This window comes from Oncorhynchus mykiss, chromosome 15, assembly GCF_057628025.1.
Source record: "Oncorhynchus mykiss isolate SJ-2025 chromosome 15, ASM5762802v1, whole genome shotgun sequence".
Lineage (NCBI taxonomy): Eukaryota > Metazoa > Chordata > Actinopteri > Salmoniformes > Salmonidae > Oncorhynchus > Oncorhynchus mykiss.
In genome coordinates, this window is record NC_143036.1 from 535,950 (window position 1) to 558,460 (window position 22,511).

Genomic DNA, 22,511 nt, shown 5'->3' on the forward strand with positions numbered 1-22,511 from the left:
AGACTCGTAAATGGACACAGACTCGTAAATGGACACACACAACTGGCCTGAAGTGTTGAAGGTGTGTAGGAGTGTAACACAATCTTCTCAGTCCTGCCCTGCCCTGCAGTGGGCCCACACAAATCTGTAGATATTGTGTGCGTGTGTATACAAAGAGCATTAGATAATCATATTGCTTCACACATTAGGGGCTTTTGCACAAAACAAGAAAACATACTACACAGACACACAATCTTGTATAACTAACCTTGTGGGGGGGACACAATTCAGTCCCTTTCAAAATCCTGTTTTCACTAACCCCCAAACCTAAACCTAACCCGTACCGGTACTCTAACCCTTACCCTTAACCCAAAAACCTAACCTTAACCCTAATCCTGAACCTAACCCTAGCTCCTAATCCTAACCCTTAACGTAATTCTACGAATAGTTAAACACATCCATGTGACGTGATAAGGTTGGACCCAGGTGCAGAGAAGAGACCAGACAAGGAATCAGTGGTTAAGGATGAACATAATACTTTACTGAGAAACGGTAGCCATGGGATCACAGTACACTTGAAAAAACAAACACTAAGTCTCAAACGCACTCAGGAAACAAACGCACACAGTAAACAATTCAAAGCTTCTGCAAAGGACCATAGAAAACAAACCTCTTAACAGGGATACAATCATGAAATCATATGACAAACCTGAGTCCAAAAAAAGTCTCTAAGGCGGTTTCTGCCGCCCTCTGGTGCCAGAAGGAACCCCCCCCCCCCCGCCTCTAGGAGCAGCTCCAGCCGAAGAGCCGTGACGACCACCACGTAGTTGAAGTCTCCACCAAGACCCAGGGTGTCCTGGGCAGGCACCCACGCCCGCTCCTCGGGACCGTAGTCCTCACAGTCCACCAGGTACTGCAGGGTCCCACGGACCCGACGAGCCTCTAACAGACATCGGACCGTCGGGTGGATCCCTCAAGCCGAGGAGGCTGAAGAGCAGGTGTGGGGGGAGAGAATGGTCTGGTTCTTACCAGCTTGAGAAGGGAAACGAGGACAGACAGACCCTCATGGACCTGGGAAGCTGGAAAACGATAGGTGACCGAGTTGATGCGACTCAGGATCTTGTATGGTCCTATGTAGCGAGGGCTAGCTTCTTTGAGTCCACTTTTAAGTGAAGATCACGGGTGGACAGCCACACCTGTTGACCCGGTTGGAAGAGCCGAAGAGGTCTTCGGTGCCAGTTTGCCTGATGTTGGTGTCGGGCAGAGGAGTGGAGCAAGGAGGATCACGCTCTGATCCAGGTGCGGTGACATTGTTGAACTAAATACACAGTGGCCACTAGGGGTGTTAGATGACTGGAAGACTGTCTATCTCCCTGATTCTCACCAGATCGTAAACATTGCAGATGTCCAGTTTGGTGAAGAATTGGGCCCCTTGGACCAACTCCAATGCACATCAGAGTTAGGGGGTAATGACTCATGATCGTAGTTTGGTTCATCCCTCTGTAGTCGACGCAGGCCCCCAGCCTTCTTACCCTGCACCAGCAGGGGATGTAGAGGGGCAAATTAAACCTGCCTCCAGCAACTCCCGGATGTAATTGTCGATGACTGCTGCTTCAGGGGTCGAGAGGAAGTACAGACGAACCCGAGGAGTTGTAGCGACAGGTAGGTAGGGTAGGTTCTATGTCACAGTCGTTAGGACGATGAGGGGGAAGAGTGTCTTGCTGCCTCTTACTGAAGTCCTCCCGGAGGTCAAAGTATTTGGGAGGGAGAGCAGAAAAGTTTTGGTCTTCAAGGGATACAGGACAACATGGCAAGGCTCTTGGTGGGAATCTTAGACATTTAGTCCAGCAGTCCTTACCCAAGTCTAGTTGGTGTCCCATAAACCAGGAAACTAGTGGGTTATATAGCGCTAGCCAGGGGTACCCTAGGATAAGAGGGTTCTCTGGAGCAATGATCAACAGAAAACTAAGAGTCTCAGAGTGGTTCACCCCAACCTGCAGTAGAATGGGCTTGGTCTGATATTCCACCTGACAGGAGGCAATGGGGCATCCATGGAGGGCTTGAATATGCGAGGGATAGAACATTTTCATGCAGGGCATCTGTAACTCTCTGGCGAAGTCAATGTAGTAGGCGCCGGAGTCCACAAAAGCTTGAATCTGGTGCTGACGGTTGTCCCAGTGGAGTGTTGCGGGTAGTAACAGACGGTGACTGGGTATCCGGGAGGAACTGCACAGCTCGTCATGGTCTCTCCCTGTCCTGGCATGCCCTGACGTTTCTCGTCAGCTCTGGGCAGGTAGCATGGAGATGACCAAGACCTCCGCCATAGAGGCAGCAGCCATCAAATATTCACCTTTCATGCTCCTGTGGGCTCAGACGTGTGTGACCCAGCTGCATGGGATCCTCCATGCTGGGCTCGGTGGGATTGGGGTGCTCAGGAAACCGGAATTCTGGAGTGGTGTCAAAAGGGCGCTGTCTCACCCATTCCCGGATGCGGCTGTCAATCCTGATTGCCAGCGTTATCAGGGACTCGAGGTCCTCTCCCAGTTCCTGAGCGGCCAGTTCATCTTTGAGTTAGACAGACCCTGGTGGAAAGCGGTAACCAGTGGCTCCATATTCCAATCCCTCTCGGTGGCGAGGGTGAGGAACTCAATGGCGAAGTCAGCCACTGGTCTGGCCCGTAGGCGGAGGTTGAACAGTCCCTTCTCGCCCGCCGACTGGGTGGTCGAAGACTCGTCGCATTGAAGGTAGGAGGCTACTGGATCTGCAAGATGGTGGCTGCTGTTCCCACACCACCGTTACCCACGCTAGGGCCTTGCCCGAGAGTAAAGAGATTATGTAGGTGATCAAGGCATGATTGGTGTGGTACGAGGAAGACAGTAGCGCGAACACCAGAGAACACTGAGTGAGGAACCCTTGCATCCTCCCAGGTAGCCTTCGTGCAGCTCGGAAGCTGGGATCTTGTGATCCTGGTGCAGGTTCCCTGGAGGAACCATGATGACATTCATAGCACTGGGCGATGAGACCTGGGCATTGGCTCCTCCTTGGTTAGGGTCGTGTTGTAGTTGGAGGGATTCGGCAAGTGCCCGAATGGTCCTGGAGATTTGGAAGAGCTGGATTTGCTACAGTCCTAACAGTGCTCCTTGGTGGGCTACCACATTCTGGATCTGGGTGATCTCTACTGGGTCCACGTTGTGGCAGAAACTTGCTGTGATGTGGTAAGCTTGGACCCAGGTGCAGAGAAGAGACCAGACAAGGAATCAGTGGTTAACCTAATAATGTAAGAAATAACACACAAAAAAAATACTGCAAAGTTGCTTAGGAGCTGAAAGCAGAGCTGCCATGTCTGTCGTTGCCATCTTTAATGTGTTGTGAAATCTGTTGTGAATGTATTGTAATGTTTTTTTAAATTGTAGAACTGCCGTATTAGCCACTCCTTTCGCCCCATCTCTTTCAACCATAGTTTTTCAATTCCTCACCAAGTCTTTTAAATGTTCTGTCAGTTTCTTAAAAGGTGCATGTTTATCAATAATTGCATAATAATAAATTCATCAAGTTTAGCGTCTGGATGCTCCTTATTAATCACATCAGACCAACATTTTTTTTAAAGATCATCCACAAACAGAAAATTATTTTAGAGGCATTGAAGGAAATCTGCACTCACAGGGCCCCTGAGCCTGTAGGGAGGTGACTTGAATAGGTATGTGACTGAAGGAGTATGATGGTTTTATTTGTATGTATCAAAAAAATAGTGATATTTTTGTCTTTTGAATTTAGGTTTTTCCCCCTTTCGTATATTGGATATTTTTTTCTATAGTTTCTATAGTCTATAGTATACAACCCATACAGTAGGTGGCGGCCTGCATCTTTAATAATTGTTTGCGGAAGTCAATAATACCATAGAAGAAGCAGAAGACGGATGGATGATATCAGAGATATTAGAAAAGGAAGAGAAAAGAATAACAGCAAGCTTTAATAAATTAGCAAAAATGTTAAACTAAAAGTCAGGGTATGAGTCAAAATATCCCTGACTATTTTCCTCGAAAGTACATGTCACGAATTCAAAGCTATACGATATTACAGAAAACACGTTCATTATCATTTTGTATGTATTTTTTTTATTAATAACAAATCAATACATAAACGCACATGAGGGAACACAAGCATACATAGATTACAAACAATAGACAATCGAGCTAGGGGGTACAATATCACATTACAATTACACAAGGACCTTAAGGGACATGCATATACTTACAATTCTAACAGCTTTTTTGTTAGCATAGCATTTAACCGTCTTAAAATACAGTAAAATACAATTTTTGTAGGGTACGAAAATGTGGTTTTCTGTTTGTAAATTTACATTTGTATATGCAATTTGGCCAAAAGAATAATTAAATTAATTACATAATTATTCCGCTTATTTCTATTGTATGTAAAGAATCCAAACAGTACGTCTCTCCACAATAGTGTAACATCTTCATACATGTGTTCAATTATAAACCTATTGATGTCTTGCCACAGTTTTCTTACATGCATACAATGCCAAAAAAGATCAAAAACACGTTCATTATCTCACAACTTGGAAAATATTTGTAACGTTGTACTTCTTGATCACGTAATTCATGTTGTTTTTTTAGCTGACACCCATTCGCTCATTGAAGGAGTGATCGCCCTGTCCCGGAATGCACCGCGTATCTTGACGCATGGGCAAGTGGGTAATGTGTTTTAGTAGAATGCAATGCAGTTTCCGGGACTACAGAGGCAGTGTTTGAAGTTTACGCGGGCAAATCTTTTTTTGTGTCAACAACGTCTTCGGCCTTGTAAACATCGATATATATTTTTCACGAAATAAGGATACGTGTATATGTTAACTTGATGGCAAGTTTAGTTTCAGCGTGCAAATAAAACACTCCTTTTTCACTAACTGGGAGAAATGGCGGTCGGGCTGTACTATGCTAGCTAGACCGATTTATTATCACGCTAACGGGCTAAATACATTTGGCTACACGGACAGAAATGGACTCCAAATACCCAAATCTGGTAGCTATTTATTTTCGCTAAGTAATGACAAGCTACATTTGGCTAGCAAACTAACATTACAGAAAAAATTGCCATATGCACTGAAAAACTAGCTAACGTAAATTACTTTAGTTAGCTAACTTGCTAACAAAGTTAACTATCCCAGCTGATAATCATGACTACAAAATGTCAATCTCTTCACAGATGAGACCTCAGAAGAAGCGCCGGTACTTCTCCATTAAAACGAGGTAAGAAACTATTCTAGGTAACTAGGTATAGAGAAATGGTAATGGCGCATTTTTGTAGGTATTAACTCTGCCTTGGTTCGTTCGTTGGACAAAGCCTATGAGGAAAATGTGTTTTTGGAAAAACGCCGAAAATAAGGTCTGTCAAGTTGTTGTTATACGTTTGGTTCTATGCATCTTAAATCAGATAAATTATAAACTCAAAGTTACGTTATGTAATAATTAAACAAATCAAAGGCTTCGTAATCCAAAGGTAATGTTAACTGTGCGATCATAGCAGTCAGAATAACACGTATAAAATGTCCTAAATTTGTGTTAATTTGGAGGCGAAAGAAACACCAGTTTAGGGGAGGTGATGGCTAGCGGAGTAGACTACTTGAAAAAGGAGAACTGCACACTAGGAGCTCAGATGCAATAATTGAATAACCTAATAACCAACAAGCTGTCTTCATCAGGGTATGATGACAAACTCTACCCATCACTAGTTTTTATAGTGTCAAAACACACACAAGTGTCTAATCATGGTGGGATGTGGCCTGATATCATTGCTTAATTCTCAGATATAAGAAGAACATACAAACACATGAATGGATAGCATACGATAATAGATACAATTTGGATACATAGGCCTGCAAACATTTACAATGAATAGCAAAATCACAATAATCACAAGAATGGCTTCAGGTCAAAGTCTACATTGAGACCGACGGGATCTTTAAATTAAAGATCCAGACAGCCTCTTGTTTTAACAATAAATTGTCGAGGTCAACCCCCTCTCCTAGGGAGGGTGACATGTTCGATGCTGATATAACGTAGGGACGAAATCGAGTGGTTCGCTTCCAAAAAGTGGGCCGCAACTAAATTGTGTTTTTGCACCTAATGGTGCATCCCTTGATGTTATGCAAAGAGGCACTGAGTTTGAAGGTAGGCCTTGAAATACATCCACAGGAACACCTCCAGTTGACTCAAATAATGTCAATTAACCTATCAGAAGCTTCTAAAGAAGCTTTAACATCAAGGGATGCACCATTAGGTGCAAAAACACGATTTAGTTGCGGCCCACTTTTTGGAAGCGAACCACTCGATTTCGTCCCTACGTTATATCAGCATCGAACATGTCACCCTCCCTAGGAGAGGGGGTTGACCTCGACAATTTATTGTTAAAACAAGAGGCTGTCTGGATCTTTAATTTAAAGATCCTTGCTCCCGTCGGTCTCAATGTAGACTTTGACCTGAAGCCATTCTTGTGATTATTGTGATTTTGCTATTCATTGTAAATGTTTATATAACATCATTTTCTGGAGTTTTCCAATGTGTTTAAAGGCACAGTCAACTGTATGTTAACTTCTGACCCACTGGAATTGTGATACTGTGAATTATAAGTGAAATAATCTGTCTGTAAACAATTGTTGGAAAAATTACTTGTGTCATGCACAAAGTAGATGTCCTAACCGACTTTCCAAAACTATAGTTTGTTATTAACAAGAAATTTGTGGAGTGGTTGAACAATGAGTTTTAATGACTCCTACCTAAGTTTATTTAAACTTCTGACTTCAACTGTACATCCACAGAGCGATTAACAAATTTGTTTGTCAAATTAACTAGTTGTCTTGAAGTTATATAACAACATTCCTTCTTTGTTTTGTATTATTTAGTCCAAATGTGGCATGATTCCATTATTTGTATCACTTTCATAGGGACTTTAACTTTGAAGGTGAACTGCAAATTCCACTATTTTGGCTCATCCTTATTTTGGCTAGCTTCACATAAGCCTAGCTAGTCTCTTTTAGAATCTAAGCGTGAAATACTTACTCTCGTCTCTAACATGTAGGCTCAGCAGTCCAGAACAGTCCTATTACAAGTCAGTCTTTATTTACTTTACTATGTACACAGAGTACCAGTACAGAGTCAATGTTACAGGGGTATGTGTTATTTGAGGTAGATACAATACCAATTAAAAGTTTGGACACACCTACTCATTCAAGGGATTTTCTTTCTTTTTACTATTTTCTACATTGTAGAATAATAGTGAAGACATCAATACTATCAAGTTACACATATGGAATCATGTAGTAACCAAAAAAAGTGTTAAACAAATCAAAATATAGCAAAATTAGCCACCCTTTGCCTTGACAGCTTTGCACATGCTTGGCATTCTCTCAACCAGCTTCACCTGTAATGCTTTTCCAACAGTCTTGAAGGAGTTCCCACATATGCTGAGCGCTTGTTGGCTGCTTTTCCTTCACTTTGCGGTCCAACTCATCCCAAACCATCTCAATTGGGTTGAAGTCAGGTTATTGTGGAGGCCAGGTCATCTGATGCAGCACTCCATCACTCTCCTTCTTGGTCAAGTAGCCCTTACACAGCCTGGAGGTGTGTTGGGTCACTGTCCTGTTGAAAAAACAAATGATACTCCCACTAAATGTGAACCAGATGTGATGGTGTATTGTTGCAGAATGCTGTGTTAGCCATGCTGGTTAAGTGCCTTGAATTCTAAATAAATCACTGACAGTGTCACCAGCAAAGCACCATCACACCTGCTCCATGTGTCATGGTAGGAACTACGTGCGGAGATCATCCGTTCACCTACACTACTTCTCACAAAGACATGGCGGTTGGAACCAAAAATCTCACCGGTCTAAATGTCCAATGCTTGTGTTTCTTGGACCAAGTCTCTTCTTATTATTGGTGTCCTTTAGTAGTGGTTTGCAGCAATTCGACCATGAAGGTTCTGATTCTGATAGCGGGACTTCTTGTAAGTGTCCGGATTAGTGTTTCGCTCCTTGAAAGCGGCAGCTCTTGCCTTTAGCTCAGTGAGGATGTTGCCTGTAATCTATGGCTTCTGGTTAGGATATGTACGTAAGGTCACTGTGGGGACCACGTCGTCGATGCACTTATTAATGAAGCCGTTGACTGGTGTCGTAAACTCCTCAATGTTATCGGATGAATCGCTGAACATATTCCAGTCTGTGCTAGCAAAACAGTCCTGTATCTTAGCATCCGCTTCATTGGACCACTTCCTTATTGAGCGGGTCACTTGCACTTCCTGTTTGAGTTTTTGCTTGTAAGCAGGAATCGGGAGGATAGTTATTGTCCGATTTGCCAAAGGGAGGGCAAGGGAGAGTCTTGTATGCGTTTCTGTGTGTGGAGTAAAGGTGATTGAGTTTTGTTGCCTCTAGTTTCACAGGCGACATCCTGGTAATTATGAGTTAAAACAGATTTGTTTCCCTGCATTAAAATCACAGGCCACCGTCTCAGGATTTGCATGTTGTTTGGTTCTGGCCTTATACAGCTCATTGAGTGCGGTCTGGTGGTAAATACAGCTATGTATGTTCTGCAGCTTGTCATGAGGTATTCTTACTCTGGTGAGGAAAAACTTGAGACTTTCTAAACATTAGAGCTCATACTCCAGCTGCTATTAAAGGAACATTCCACTACATAAATTATCATTTGGAATTTGTTTCATTAGGCAATTGTTGACATAGTCCCAAAATGTTTTGCTTGAAAGTAATCAGGTTTTCAAGATATTTAACTTTCAAAATACAGATATCATCACTGATGATGTATTTTTCATTCTATGATTCAAAATGCATCAAATGATTGCATCAAAAGACACACCCCTCCTCCCTTAGTCCCTCCTCCCAGAGTCTGGTCGAGACGATGCGTGTAAAAACTAGAAAGATGTATATTATCCATGTCCTTGTTCAGCCACGACTCGGAGAAATAGAATATTACAGTTCTTCAGGTCCCGCTGACGGAATAGTCTCGAGCGGAGCTCGTCCAGTTTCTCTAGTGATTGTACGTTTGCCAATCGAAAGAAGGATAGAGGCAATTTATTTGCTCACCAACGTAGTCTCGCTGGGATCCTTGCTCATTTGCCTCTTGTGCCATCGCTTCCTCGTTCGAGTCCCGGGGACTAGGGCCTGGGCCAGAGTAAGCAGAACGTCCAGAGCTGACGACTCTTTGAAGTAGAAATTGTCATCGAAATTGAGGTTTGTGTTTGCAGTGCTGATGTCCAAAAGCTGTTTTCGGTCAAATATATTTAAATGTTTTGTTTTATGAGACCAACACTTGCACTTAATCAAACCACAGAATGAACATTGTTTCACGCAAGCAGCTGGCAAATTTCACAAGTTCTTTCAGCTGATAATAAGGAAAATTGCTTGGGTCGACTACGTTCGGTTACATTCTACTATTGTTTACAAGTGACACCCTATCGGCGCTGGAAAAAGTTGGGTTAGCAACATTTTCCTGTGGATACCCGATCTCAACCTCCTACCGTCAAAAGGACCAACAGCGCGGACAACCGGTAAAGGAAGTGGAAATATGATCATTTTCAACATTCTGGCTTGCAGAGACTTGCATATTTTTTTTGCCAGACTTCTGGCTGAATTTGCGTGGGGTAACCAGTCATCAGGTTGTCATACATTGATTATACTAATGTTAACCATCGTCATAAATACTAGTAAATAAAAACTGCTTTCTATGTTGATGTTCTTCTGTTCTGTCAGCGCATCAACCATGAAGGGAAATGCCGAACTGGACATTGATGACTCCAATACTTGGTTCAAAAACTTGGGTAAGAAATATACTCACTTTAATATTCATCCTCTCACATGTTGTCAATGGAAACGAAGATTCCTGACCAAAGTCACATATAAAGGAGGTGGAGATGGGGGCTCCCGAATGGCGCAGCGGTCTAAGGCACTGCATGTCGTGCTAGAGGTGTCACTACAGACCCTGGATCGAGATTGGGCTGTATCACAACTGACCATGATCGGGAGTCCCATAGGGTGGCGCACAATTGACTCAGCGTTGTCTGGGTTAGGGGAGGGTTTGGCCGGGGTAGGCCATCATTTTAAATAAGAATTTGTTCTTAATAACTGACTTGCCTAGTTAAGTAAATAAATTAACATACAGTTGAAGTCGGAAGTTTACATACACCTTAGCCAAATACATTTGAACTCAGTTTTTCACAATTCCTGACATGTCATCTTAAAAATTCCCTTTCTTTGGTCAGTTAGGATCACCACTTTATTTTAAGAATGTGAAATGTCAGAATAATAGTAGAGAGAAGGATTTATTTCAGCTTTTATTTCTTTCATCACATTCCCAGTTGGTCAGAAGTTTACATACACTCAAAGGTAGGTCTTGAAATAAATCCACAGATACACCTCCAATTGACTCAAATGATGTCAATTAGCGTATCAGAAGCTTCTAAAGCCATGACATCATTTTCTGGAATTTTCCAATCTGTTTAAAGGCTCAGTCAACTTAGTGCATGTAAACTTCTGACCCACTGGAATTGTGATACTGTGAATTATAAGTGAAATAATCTGTCTGCAAACAATTGTTGGAAAAATTACTTGTCATGCACAAAGTAGATGTCCTAACCGACTTGCCAAAACTAAATATGTGGAGTGGTTGAACAACGAGTTTTAATGTCTCCAACCTAAGTGTATGTAAACTTCTGACTTCAACTGTATGTATTATGTTGGGAGGCATTACCCAGTGTTCGACTTGCTCTTTGGAACCCAAGGGGCATGCAGCACATATGTGAAGCTAGCCACAATAATGATTAGCCACATTAGTGGAATTTGTGTTTTGCCTTCAAAATTAAAGTCCCTTATTTAAAGAAATGCAAATGGTTACAAATAGTCATGATCGGTTATGAAAAGCCAACTGACATTTACTCCTGAGGTGCTGACTTGCTACACCCTCGACAACTACTGTGATTATTATTATTTGACCATGCTGGTCATTTATGAACAGTTGAACATCGTGGCCATGTTCTGTTATAATCTCCACCCGGCACAGCCAGAAGAGGACTGGCCACCCCTCATAGCCTGGTTCCTCTCTAGGTTTCTTCCTAAGTTTTGGCCTTTCTAGGGAGTTTTTCCTAGCCACCGTGCTTCTACACCTGCATTGCTTGCTATTTGGGGTTTTAGGCTGGGTTTCTGTACAGCACTTTGAGATATCAGCTGATGTAAGAAGGGCTATATAAATCAATTTGATTTGATATTTCGGTTGCAATGACGGACTACGTCATTGATTTCTAACAGGTACAATAGGATGGGCAAGTACGACATGGTTCTCCTGGATGCAGTGTTAGCTTTCAAGTTGCTGTCTGTCTAGAAACAGTTGGCTTTGACTGCTTGTACTGTGCTGACTTTTGCATCAATGAAGTCGGGCACTAAAAATAATTTTGGTTGAAATGACGTCTGTCGCGCCAATAACAGATGGAATGCAAGTGAGTGACACAGCATATTACACTGAGCAGCAGAGAAAAGGCACCAACAAGTCACGTTCCCAAGACAACCAGAAGAGGGCGCCATTTCCCAGCACAAATCCACTGGACAAATATGGAAAGAGATCAAAATGTGCTATTTGTCAAAGCACTTAACATTGTGTTAAAGAATGTCCTCATAAAAATGAACAAGTTAAACTAACAGGAAGAGCAGTGTAACATTACACTGTTTTCAAACTAATCTGCTTCTGACACTGAGATCTTTATAGTTGAATCCTTAGGATCTGCTGTGATTGATACTGCATGTACACGGACAGTGTGTGGTGCAAAATGGCTTGATAGCCATGTCAGTGAACTAAATATGAAAGAAGTACAAAATATGATTGGCACACCAAGCAACAGAGCTTTCACATTTGGAGATGGGAGAATCGTCCATTCTACCAAGAGAGTTAAGAGGTTTGCAAAAATTGGTCAGACCTAGTGTCACATTGAAACAGAGGTGGTCCCTACAGATATCCCCTTACTATTAAGCAAAGCTTCCCTCAAGAAGGCAGGGGCTGTTCTAGACATAGAAAAATACAAGGCAGTGATGTTCAACAACCAGTGACTCTTGAACCAGGCCACTATTGTGTAAACATTTTTGACAAAGACATCACACAAGTGGCAGCTTGAGTAATACAAATACAAACTGTCACACAACTCATTTGTAATGGGGAACTTGAATAATACTTGGGCATTTAATTATGTTGTTGATGTTTTATTTGTCTTTAAAGAAAAGGGGGAGATTGTTAAGTTCATGTTTTAAGTATCCCTATATTTCTGTTATTACGGGGCTATCACTTAGTCAAGAGTGCGCCTGCACGGGAAGTCTTGTTGTTGATGGACCTAGCCTGATGTGCGATGGCTACCTTGTAGTGTGTTCATACGGTTTAGTAAACTTTGGTAAACTGGAACCTTGTCGTTTGTATCATTTTGAATTAACTTGTTATGGCTACAATCCCAATAACGGGATCGATATGACAACTACCAGTGAAAATAGAGGTCGCCAAATTCAAACCACAGAAATCTCATAATTACAATTCCTAAAAGATACATGTGTCATATCATTTTAAAGCTATTCTCGTTGTTAATCCCACCAAAGTGTCCAATTTCAAATAGGCTTTTCAGCGAAAGCACTACAAACGATTATGTTAGGTCTCCACCAAACCACAATAAGCACAGCCATTTTCCAGCGAAATATAGCATTCACAAAAACCAGAAATAAAGATAATTCAAGGTTAGTGATTAATTTTATCTTCATCAGATGACACTCATAGGACTTCATGTTACACAATACATACATGCATGTTTTGTTTGATAAAGTTCACATTGGCTATGTAGATTCACTAGTTCCAAAAACATCAAGTGATTTTGCATAGCCACATTGTTTAAACAGAAATACTCATCATAAATGTAGATGATAATACAAGTTATACACATGGAATCATAGATATACCTCTCCTTAATGCAACCGCTGTGTCAGATTTTTTTTTTAAATTACGGAAAAAGCAACACATGCAATAATCTGAGACGGCGCTCAAAACAGAAGCAAAATTAGCCGCCATGTTGGAGTCAACAGAAACCAGAAAATACACGATAAATGTTTCCTTACCTTTGAGGAACTTCATCAGAATGCAGTCCTAGGAATCCCAGGTCCACAATAAATGCTTGATTTGTTCCAAAATGTCTGTTATTTATGTCCAATTAGCTTTGGTTAGCGCGTTTGGTAAACAATTCCAAAGTCACAAAGCGCGTCCCCTATGACGTGACGAAATGTTAAAAAGTTCTGTAACAGTCAGTAGAAACATGTCAAACAATGTACTGAATCAATATTTAGAATGTTGTTTCCATATATCTTGAATAACGTTCCAACGTTGCAGCAATTCAACCATGAAGGCCTGATTCACAGTCGCCTCTGAACAGTTGCTGTTGAGATGTTTGCTACTTGAACTCTAAAGAATTGATTTGGGCTGCAATTTCTGTGGCTGGTAACTCCTAAATTAACTTATCCTCTGCAGCAGAGGTAACTCTGGGTCTTCCTTTTCTGTGGCGGTCCTCATGAGAGCCAGTTTCATCATAGCGATTTATGGTTTTTGCAAATGCACTTCAAGAAACTTTCAATGTTCTTGACATTTTCCGTATTGACTGACCTTCATGTCTTAAAGTAATGATGGTCTGTCGTTTCTCTTTGCTTATTTGAGCTGTTCTTGCCATAATATGGACTTGGTCTTTTACCAAATAGGGCTATCTTCTGTATACCCCCTTTCCTTGTCACAAGATAACTGATTGGCTCAAACACACAAGGGTTTGAACCTTTTTTTCAATTTTCTCCTAAAATGACATACCACAATCTATATACATTTTCTTGCTACCATTTGAAAATAAACATTTTGATGTTTGTGGAAATGTGAAATTAATGTAGGAGAATATAACGCATTAGATCTGGTAAAAGATAATACAATGGAAAAAAACATGTTTTAAAAATGTTTTTTGTATCGTCTTTGAAATGGAAGAGAAAGGCCGTAATGTATTATTCCAGGTTAGGTGCAATTATGATTTTTGTGTATGTGCAAAGTTTTAGACTGATACAGTGAACATAACCATTGCATTTCTGTTCAAAATGTTGTATCACGTCTGCCCAAATCTGCCTAATTGGTTTGCACAGTGATACATTTTCATTGATTCATAAATCTCCTCAAACAATAGCATGGTATTATTTCACTGTAATAGCTACTGTAAACTGGACAGTGCAGGGAGATTAACACGAATTGAAGCTTTCTGCCCATATCAGATATGTCTATGTCCTGGGAAAGTTTCTTGTTTCTTACAACCTCAGGCTAATGTGATTAGCCTATGTTATCTCACTCATAACGCGGGGGGGAACACCGCGTAGAGGTTTTTAAGAAGGAAAGAGAAATTCCACCATCGAACCATTAACAAGGCACACCTGTTTATTTAAATGCATTCCAGGTGACTACCTCATAAAGCTGGTTGAGAGTGCCAAGATTGCACAAAGTGTGGCTATTTGAAGAATCTGAAATATAAAATAGATTTTTATTTGTTTAACACTTTTGGTTACTACATGAGTTATTTCGTAGTTCACTATTATTTCACTACTTCACTATTATTCTTGAATGTAGAAAATAGCTCAAATAAAGAACACCTCCTCATTCAAGGGGTTTTCTAAAACTTTTGACCGATAGTGTAAAACTCTTATTTAGTGTTTTTTTTTTTTCATGGAATTGAATATCTTACGCTACATGACCAAAAGTATGTGGACACCTGCTCGTCAAACATATTATGCCAAAATCATGGGCAATAATATGGATAAACCATTTCTGTGCTTCCAACTTTGTGCCAACAGTTTGGGGAAGACCCTTTCCTGTTTCAGCATTACAATGCCCCTGTGCACAAAGCAAGATCCATACAGAAATGGTTTGTTGAGATCGGTGTGGAAGAACTTGCCTGGCCTGCACAGAGCCTTGACCTCAACCCCACCGAACACCTTCGTGATGAGTTTGTGAAGTCGACTGCAAAGCAGGTCTAATCGCCCAGCATCCGTGCCCGACCTCACTAATGCTCATGTGGCTGAATGGAAACAAGTCCCCGTTCCAACATCTAGTGGGAAGACTTTCCAGAAGAGTGGAGGCTGTCATGGCAGCCGAGGGACCAACTCCATATTAATGCCCATGATTTTGGAATGAGATGTTTGACAAGCAGGTGTCCACATACTTTTGGACATGTAGTGTATGTTTAATCCTTTATCGTGGTTGATGTCTTGATGGATTTGTCTAAAATCGGGTGACGTAAAACAACTTTTCGGTCCTTGCATTTATGGCAGTGTAGGTTGTTGTTATGTCCAGGAATTGTGTACAGATCCATGCGACATTATCATGCTGAAACATGAGGTGATGGTGGTGGATGAATGGCACCACAATGGACCTCAGGATCTCATCATGGTTTTTCTGTGCATTCAAATTGCTATTGATAAAATGTGATTTGTGTTCATTGTCTGTAGCGTATTCATATACCCATAACCCCACCGCCACCATGGGGCACTATGGTCACAACATTGACATCAGCAAACCGCTAGCCCACACAATGCCATACATGCTATGCTGTCTAGTGATGCAACCTCTCTTACCACTCAGTGCCTGGGCCTACCTCCACTGTACCCGCACCCCACCATACCCCTGTCTGCACATTACGGCCTGAATCTATTCTACCACACCCAGAAATCTGCTCCTTTGATTCTTCGTGCCCAACGCTCTCGACGACCAGTTTTGATAGCCTTTAGCTGTACACTCATCCTACTCCTCCTCTGTTCCTCGAGTGATGTGGAGGTTAACCCAGGCCCTGCGTGTCCCCAGGAACTCTCATTTGTTGACTTCTGTGATCGAAAAAGCCTTGGTTTCATGCATGTTAACCACTGCACTGAGGCTAGGTAACACGGTCACCACCGATAAATCCATGATAATCGAAAATGTCAATAAGCATAATTTATCTACGGCTGGCCATGCCTTCTTCCTGGCTACTCCAACCCTGGCCAACAGCTCCGCTTCCCCCCCGCAGCTACTCACCTGAGCCTCCCTAGCTTCTCCTTCACCCAAATCCAGATAGCAGATGTTCTGAAAGAGCTGCAAAACCTGGACCCGTACAAATCAGCTGGGCTAGACAATCTGGACCCTCTCTTTCTAAAACTATCCGCCGCCATTGTTGCAACCCCTATTACCAGCCTTTTCAACCTCTCTTTCGTATAGTCCGAGATCCCTCTTCAAAGGGGGTGACACTCTATACCCAAACTGCTATAGACTTATATCTATCCTGCCCTGCCTCTCTAAAGTCTTCGAAAGCCCAGTTAATAAACAGATCACTGACCATTTCAAATCCCACCGTACCGGTTCACCTAAGCCACGCTCAATGTACTAAACAATATCAGAACCGCCATCAATAAACGACAGTACTGTGCAGCCGTCTTCATAGACCTGGCAAAGGCTTTTGACTGTCAATCACCGTATTCTTATCGGCAGACTCCATAGCCTATGTTTCTCTAATGACTGCCTCGCCTGGTTCACCAGCTACTTTGCAGACAGTTCAATGTGTCAAATCTGCGGGCCTGTTGTCCAGACCTCTGGCTGTTTCTATGGGGAGTACCACAGGGTTAAATTCTCGGGCCGAGTCTTTTCTCTGTATATATTAATGATATCGCTCTTGCTGCGGGTGATTCCCTGATCCACCTCTATGCAGCCGACACCATTCTGTATACATCTGGCCCTTCTTTGGACACTGTGTTAACTAACCTCCAAACGAGCTTCAATGCCTAACAACATTCCTTCCGTGGCCTCTAACTTCTCTTAAACGCTAGCAAAAACAAATGCATGCTTTTCAACTGTTCGCTGCCTGCACCCGCCCGCCCGACTAGCATCACTACTCTGGACGGTTCTGACCTAGAATACGTGGACAACTACAAATACCTAGGTGTCTGGCTAGACTGTAAACTCTCCTTCCAGACTCTACAAAATAGCTTCCAATACTCTTCTCAGCAAATTGTATGTAGTCTTATCACAGTGCCATCCGTTTTGTTACCGAAGCGCCTTACACCATCCACCACTGCGACCTGTATGCTCTAGTCGGCTGGCCCTTGCTACATATTTGTCGCCAGACCCACTGGCTCCAGGTCATCTATAAATCTATGCTAGGTAAAGCTCCGCCTTATCTCAGCTCACTGGTCACGATAACAACACCCACCCGTAGCACGCGCTCCAGCAGGTATATCTCACTGGTCGTCCCCAAAGCCAGCACCTCCTTTGGCCGCCTTTCCTTCCAGTTCTTTGCTGCCAGTGACTGGAACGAATTGCAAAAATCGCTGAAGTTGGAGACTTACATTTCCCTCATTAACTTTAAACATCAGTTAACCGATCGCTGCAGCTGTACATCTGTAAATAACCCACCCAATCTACCTACCTTATCCCCATATTGTTTTTATTTACTTTGCTGCTCTTTTGCACACCAGTATCACTACTTCAAATCAAATGTATTTATATATCAAAGTGCTGTACAGAATACCAGCCTAAATACCCAAACAGCAAGCAATGCAGGTGTAGAAGCACGGTGGCTAGGAAAAACTCCCTAGAAAGGCCAAATCCTAGGAAGAAACCTAGAGTGGAACCACGCTATGAGAGGTGGCCAGTCCTCTTCTGGCTGTGCCGGGTGGAGATTATAACAGAACATGGCCAAGATGTTCATAAATGACTAGCATGGTCAAATAATAATCACAGTAAACCGGTCAGGGTTCCATAGCCGCAGGCAGAACAGTTGAAACTGGAGCAGCAGCACGGCCAGGTGGACTGGGGACAACAAGGAGTCAAATCAGTTTTCTTGATCTTCTGATCTTGTGTGAAGATAATGTTCTATACACTGATCTTTACAGGAAGTCCACTGATCGTAACAGTTTGTTGAGGGCTGATAGTTGTCACCCACTTCCCTTGAAAAATAGTTTGCCCTACAGCCAATTCTGTCAAATCAAAAGAATAATCAGATTTCGATAGAAATATGGCTGAGACGCAAAGAAAGTTCAAGGAGAGGGGTTACAAAAATGATCAGATTAATATTGCCATTGAAGATTCTAAACTAAACATGACCCTTTTCAAGGTCAGTCTCGTAAAAAGACGCATTCTTGTGTTCTAACTATTCAAAGTGTTTTGAACAAATTACGGGAATTGTTCACAAACATTGGCACATTCTAAAATCTGATTATAGTCTCAGTAATGTGTTTTCGAACCTTCCCTTGGTCGTATTCTCACTGGGCAGAAATCTCAGAGACCAATTGGTACACTCTGATTTACCACCCCAAGATATTCCTGAACCATGTCTATTTGCACCCCTACTGGATGGAAATTACAAATGTAATGGCTGTGCTCAATGCAATGGCACTTATAAATGTAGATCCTTCAAACACCCACAAACAGGGAAACAGATCCCAATTAAAGGTGCTATTACGTGTTCCACTAAGGCAGTTATTTATCTTATAACTTGTCCTTGTGGTAAAAATTATGTGGGTAATACAAAGCGCAAATTAAAAGTACGTATCTCAGAGCATCGTAGCACCATTAGGTGTAAAAACTTGACTTATCCAGTTGCGGCCCACTTTTTGGAGGCAGGCCACTGGATTACGTCTCTGCGTTATATTGGCATCGAACATGTCACCCTCCCTAGGAGAGGGGGTGACCTTGATCATTTATTGTCAAAACGAGAGGCTGCCTGGATCTTTAACTTAAAGGCCCTTGCTCCCTTTGGTCTCAACTTAGACTTTGATCTGAAGCCATTCTTGTGATTATTGTGACTTGTGTAGTCAAATGAATCTATGATCATATGCTATCCATTTGTTTGTATGCTGTTCTTTGTATGCCATTTTATTATTTGATAATTAACCAATGATATTAGGCTACTCTTGGGCATGATTACAGACACCTGTGTCTTTTGACACTATATAAACGAGTCATCCCGCAGTGTTTGTGATTATACCCTGATGAAGACAGCTTGGCTGTCGAAACGTTGGTAATTACATTTTTGCATCTGAGCTCCTAGAGTGGGCGGCTTATTTTAAAAAAAAAAATGTTTTAATTTTTTTATACGTTTTCTACTCCGCTAGCCAGCACCTCGCCTAAATAGGTGTGCATTTATTTTTCTTCCAGACAACAAGGGGTCATCATGCCAGGTAGTCCTGAGGCATGATCCTAGGGTTCAAGTCCCCCGAGAGAGAGAAAGAAAGAGATAATTAGAGAGAGCATACTTAAATTCACACAGGACACCGGATAAGACAGGAGAAACACTCCAGATATAACAGACTGACCCTAGCCCCCCAACACATAAACTACCTACAAACCATCATCTGCTCATCTATCACTCCAGTGTTAATCTGCTAAATTGTAATTACTTTGCTACTATGTCCTATTTATTGCCTTACCACCTCACGCCATTTGCACACACTGTATAGACTTTCTTTTTTTCCCTATTGTGTTATTGACTGTACGCTTGTCTGTTCCATGTGTAACTCTGTGTTGTTGTTTGGGTTGCACTGCTTTGCTTTATCTTGGCCAGGTCGCAGTTGTAAATGAGAACTTGTTCTCAACTGGCCACCTGGTTAAATAAAGGTGTTCTCAACTGGCCTACCTGGTTAAATAAAGGTGTTCTCAACTGGCCTACCTGGTTAAATAAAGGTGTTCTCAACTAGCCTACCTGGTTAAATAAAGAACTATTTCAAACCAAATATTGTATTATGTTACTGGGTGACTTGAGTCATTTTCTATTAAGGTATCTTTACTTTTACTCAAGTATGACAATTGAGTACATGTTCCGTTTATATTTTCTTCCATATTACTGAATGTCACCTCACCTTGATACTTAAATTGATAATGTCATTAGTGTGGTTCTTCAATAATTATGCATAATACTTATTGGATATGTGTTTGGTGATTATTTTTCCACATCTGACACAGGAAGGAATTTTGAACGACAGTCAAGTGATGAACAGCTGTGGTGACAGCACATGCAATGGAATAGCCAACGTGCTGGAAAAGAGTTGTTGGCGAGGAATGTCCAGAATATAATATTTTGGTGTCTCATTCGTTACGCCGGTGAAGACCATTGTGCCTGGACCCATGTTGGATCTAATATCCCTAGCAAGTTGACCATATGTCGTCAGCTTGATTTACAGTAGAGTCTCATTAGATTTAACAGAGAAAGCATCAAGGTAATGAGTTCTTGTTTTTGTGCCTCAGATTGGACACTGAGTCTTCTGTGTGCAATTGTGTAGGATAGACTATTGCGTAACTCCCAGCTGATCAAATGGTTACCCAGACTATTTGCATTGTTTTACACTGATGCTACTCACTGTTTTATTTTCTATTATCTATGCATAGTCACTTTACCCCTACCTAACTACATGTACATATTACCTCAACTAACCTGTACCCCCGCACATTGACTCCGTACCGGTACCCCCTGTATATAGCCTCATTACTAACCTGTACCCCTGCACATTGACTCCGTACCGGTACCCCCTGTATATAGCCTCATTACTAACCTGTACCCCTGCACATTGACTCCGTACCGGTACCCCCTGTATATAGCCTCATTACTAACCTGAACCCCTGCACATTGACTCAGTACTGGTACCCCCTGTATATAGCCTCATTACTAACCTGTACCCCTGCACATTGACTCCGTACCGGTACCCCCTGTATATAGCCTCATTACTAACCTGTACCCCTGCACATTGACTCCGTACCGGTACCCCCTGTATATAGCCTCATTACTAACCTGTACCCCCGCACATTGACTCCGTACCGGTACCCCCTGTATATAGCCTCATTACTAACCTGTACCCCTGCACATTGACTCCGTACCGGTACCCCCTGTATATAGCCTCATTACTAACCTGTACCCCTGCACATTGACTCCGTACCGGTACCCCCTGTATATAGCCTCATTACTAACCTGTACCCCTGCACATTGACTCCGTACCGGTACCCCCTGTATATAGCCTCATTACTAACCTGTACCCCTGCACATTGACTCCGTACCGGTACCCCCTGTATATAGCCTCATTACTAACCTGTACCCCTGCACATTGACTCAGTACTGGTACCCCCTGTATATAGTCTCCACATTGACTCCGTACCGGTACCCCCTGTATATAGTCTCCACATTGACTCCGTACCGGTACCCCTGTATATAGCCTCCACATTGACTCTGTACCGTAACACCCTGTATATAGTCTCCACATTGACTCCGTACCGGTACCCCTGTATATAGCCTCCACATTGACTCTGTACCGTAACACCCTGTATATAGTCTCCACATTGACTCCGTACCGGTACCCCTGTATATAGCCTCCACATTGACTCTGTACCGGTACCCCCTGTAAATAGTCTCCACATTGACTCTGTACCGTAATACCCTGTATATAGCGTCCACATTGACTCTGTACCGTAACACCCTGTATATAGTCTCCACATTGACTCTGTACCGTAACACCCTGTATATAGTCTCCACATTGACTCCGTACCGGTACCCCTGTATATAGCCTCCACATTGACTCTGTACCGGTACCCCCTGTATATAGTCTCCACATTGACTCCGTACCGGTACCCCCTGTATATAGCCTCCACATTGACTCTGTACCGGTACCCCCTGTATATAGTCTCCACATTGACTCCGTACCGGTACCCCCTGTATATAGTCTCCACATTGACTCCGTACCGGTACCCCCTGTATATAGCCTCATTACTAACCTGTACCCCTGCACATTGACTCCGTACCGGTACCCCCTGTATATAGCCTCCACATTGACTCCGTACCGGTACCCCCTGTATATAGCCTCCACATTGACTCTGTACCGGTACCCCCTGTATATAGCCCTGTTATTGACTCCGTACCGGTACCCCCTGTATATAGCCTCCACATTGACTCCGTACCGGTACCCCCTGTATATAGCCTCCACATTGACTCCGTACCGGTACCCCCTGTATATAGCCTCCACATTGACTCCGTACCGGTAACCCCTGTATATAGCCTCCACATTGACTCCGTACCTGTACCCCCTGTATATAGCCTCCACATTGACTCCGTACCGGTACCCCCTGTATATAGCCTCCACATTGAATCCGTACCGGTACCCCCTGTATATAGCCTCCACATTGACTCCGTACCGGTACCCCCTGTATATAGCCTCCACATTGACTCCGTACCGGTAACCCCTGTATATAGCCTCCACATTGACTCCGTACCTGTACCCCCTGTATATAGCCTCCACATTGACTCCGTACCGGTACCCCCTGTATATAGCCTCCACATTGACTCCGTACCGGTAACCCCTGTATATAGCCTCCACATTGACTCCGTACCTGTACCCCCTGTATATAGCCCTGTTATTGACTCCGTACCTGTACCCCCTGTATATAGCCTCCACATTGACTCCG

General features: G+C 42.7%; 1 protein-coding gene and 1 long non-coding RNA gene across 4 annotated transcripts in view; one reads left to right on the forward strand and one right to left on the reverse strand.

The window, feature by feature from the left end:
* The window catches only part of LOC149977361 (uncharacterized), a 290,909-nt gene that overhangs the window by 20,741 nt on the left and 247,657 nt on the right, over nucleotides 1-22,511 (reverse strand). The window lies entirely within an intron of this gene.
* si:ch211-161h7.4 (uncharacterized) overlaps nucleotides 4,618-22,511 on the forward strand; it is a 60,426-nt gene continuing 42,532 nt past the window's right edge. For 2 of the 3 annotated variants that reach the window (XM_036945621.2, XM_036945619.2), the window contains exons 1-3: nucleotides 4,618-5,019; nucleotides 5,203-5,246; nucleotides 9,755-9,822. In XM_036945621.2, coding sequence (XP_036801516.2) covers nucleotides 4,996-5,019; nucleotides 5,203-5,246; nucleotides 9,755-9,822 — 136 coding nt within the window. In that variant the 5' untranslated portion in view covers nucleotides 4,618-4,995. The remainder of the gene's footprint in view (nucleotides 5,020-5,202; nucleotides 5,247-9,754; nucleotides 9,823-22,511) is intronic. The other variant, XM_036945622.2, reaches the window with a different exon arrangement.